Below are 2,062 nucleotides of genomic sequence, written 5' to 3' on the forward strand. Positions count from 1 at the left end.
TTCCATCAATGGAATTAATATAGCAGCTAATGTTCAGTTTTATGAGATATGATGTTGTGTCTTTGACCTATACTATCTGTTAGATGGTCGGATCCACTTATGATGTTCCCTTTATTGCTTGGTTCAAATTGTGGAATCCTTGAAATTTAGCATGTATGTCTCTATATTTAGTTTCTTTTTTGCAGCTGGTTAGCTGACCTGAGTTAGAGCTGCTTCTTTGGCTTGATTACCATTATATGCTTACCAAACAATCTTTGTAGGGACAATTAATATTTATTTAATATGTTTTCCTGAAACTTATTTGTAGTACTTTTCATGTATTTACTTTATCATCTTCTTCACAGATTATTACCAAACCTATGGACTTCTCTACTATTCAAAATAAAATGGAAGGGAAGGATGTTACCACTTACAAAAATGTTCGAGAAATATATGCAGATGTTAGATTAATTTTTGCCAACGCAATGACGTACAATGATGATGAGAATATTGTCCACTTGCTTGCTAAATCATTGCTTGGGAAATTTGAAGAGAAGTGGCGGCAATTTCTTCCTAAAGTTGAGAGTGAGGTAAATTTTTCTAGTTATGCATTTTTCTTTCTTCTTTTGTTTTGTTATGGACATGGGTTGCCTTGCCTTTGATAAAAGCATGTCTGAACCTTTTGTTCTTTGCATCATATTTCTCTACATATGCTTGTAGGAAAAAAGACAAAAGGAAGAGGAATCAAAGGGTGTTGTAGCCACCAATACTTCTCGAGAAGCAGCAGTTGCAAAGTTAGCAAAAGATACTGATGAGGAGGTTTGATGTTTTGATCCATTGTTTGTTGTTGGGATGGTTAATATCCAGTTCAATTATGTAGTTTTAGAAGCAATATGTATAATTGTTGACAAATCTTCATTGCCTCATTCAGTATTAGATTCAAGGATCTTATCCTATTCGCCCATGGATATTCAAGACTTCCTCTTCTTTTTTCTGCAGCTGAATCAGGTCAATAAACAGCTGGAGGAACTCCGGAAAATGGTGGTCAACAGATGCAGGTATATGCTATAATGCTCAATTTCCTTTTTTGTTGCTTTGATTTTTTATGTTGTGATGGCATCATACCTGTGTAGCTGAATCACATGGTCGCTAAAATATCAATATCGTAGGAAAATGACCACAGATGAGAAGAGGAAACTGGGTGCAGGTCTCTGCCACTTGTCTCCAGACGATCTTAACAAGGCACTAGAAATTGTTGCACAAGACAACCCAAGCTTCCAAATTAAAGCAGAAGAAGTGGATCTCGACATGGATGCTCAGGTAATGTTTTGTTTGTTTCCCTAACTTTTTTCTTCTGTCCAATGACCATAACTGGTTTCTTATGTCGTGGCTTAAAATTAAGGAAATAATACCACCCTCTGCGTTTCAACTTGAGAGTTCCCTCGAACTATTGTGGTTATTTCATCTGGTCCACTTTAAACCGTGCTCCTTGATGCAGAGCGAGACAACACTGTGGAGGCTGAAATTCTTTGTGGCGGAAGCGCTGGAAAGACAGGCCAACGCTGCTTCTGGGAAGATGGATGAGAACACCAAGAGAAAGAGGGAGATATGCAATGCCCTGGCGAAAACTGCTTCAAAACGAATCAAGAAGCAGCCTTAGCAGTCCAGACCTTTCTTTGACTGCCACTGATTGTTCAGAATGTTTTTGAAGTAGGAGTAGCCTTGGTAAAACAATCTTTGCCCTTTTGTGTGCAGTGGTCGTGTACATAGTATGCATTGGTCAGTAACTCGTGAGTGTTTCGAAATTGCAAAATGTCTGGTGATTGCTTCCTCTCGTGTCACTGAACCCTGCTTGCAGCAGACATGACCTCAAGGTTCCTGAGCTCCATTACCTCCCTGTTGCGGAGCTGTGACTGTGAAAGGAATGTCTGTTCAGCAAACTTTTGTTGCAGGCATGTTAACATAAACCACAAGAACTTCGCAAGGTTAAGCAGGGGTGACCCGGATCAAGCAGTTTTTTTTTAAAAAAACTTTTAAGAATTCCAGTTTGTAATATAATATAATAATAATGCAAACACTTTAG

General features: G+C 38.4%; 1 protein-coding gene across 1 annotated transcript; it reads left to right on the forward strand.

Moving 5' to 3' along the window:
* Positions 1-344: 344 nt before the first annotated feature.
* On the forward strand, positions 345-1,810 carry LOC120702537 (transcription factor GTE6-like). Its single transcript, XM_039986393.1, has 5 exons — positions 345-569; positions 700-798; positions 979-1,037; positions 1,149-1,299; positions 1,478-1,810. The coding sequence occupies exons 1-5, from the start codon at positions 360-362 to the stop codon at positions 1,637-1,639; spliced, it is 681 nt and encodes a 226-aa protein (XP_039842327.1). The 5' UTR covers positions 345-359; the 3' UTR covers positions 1,640-1,810.
* The last annotated feature ends 252 nt before the right edge of the window (positions 1,811-2,062 follow it).

The sequence above is a fragment of the Panicum virgatum genome, chromosome 4K (assembly GCF_016808335.1).
Source record: "Panicum virgatum strain AP13 chromosome 4K, P.virgatum_v5, whole genome shotgun sequence".
In the NCBI taxonomy this organism is placed as follows: Eukaryota; Viridiplantae; Streptophyta; class Magnoliopsida; order Poales; family Poaceae; genus Panicum; species Panicum virgatum.

Coding starts and splice junctions, on each gene's coding strand:
- LOC120702537 (XM_039986393.1), top strand. CDS start 360: ATGGACTTCTCTACTATTCAAAATAAAATGGAAGGGAAGGATGTTACC. Junction 799..978: donor CAAAAGATACTGATGAGGAG/GTTTGATGTTTT, acceptor TTTTTTCTGCAG/CTGAATCAGGTCAATAAACA. Junction 1,300..1,477: donor ATCTCGACATGGATGCTCAG/GTAATGTTTTGT, acceptor TCCTTGATGCAG/AGCGAGACAACACTGTGGAG.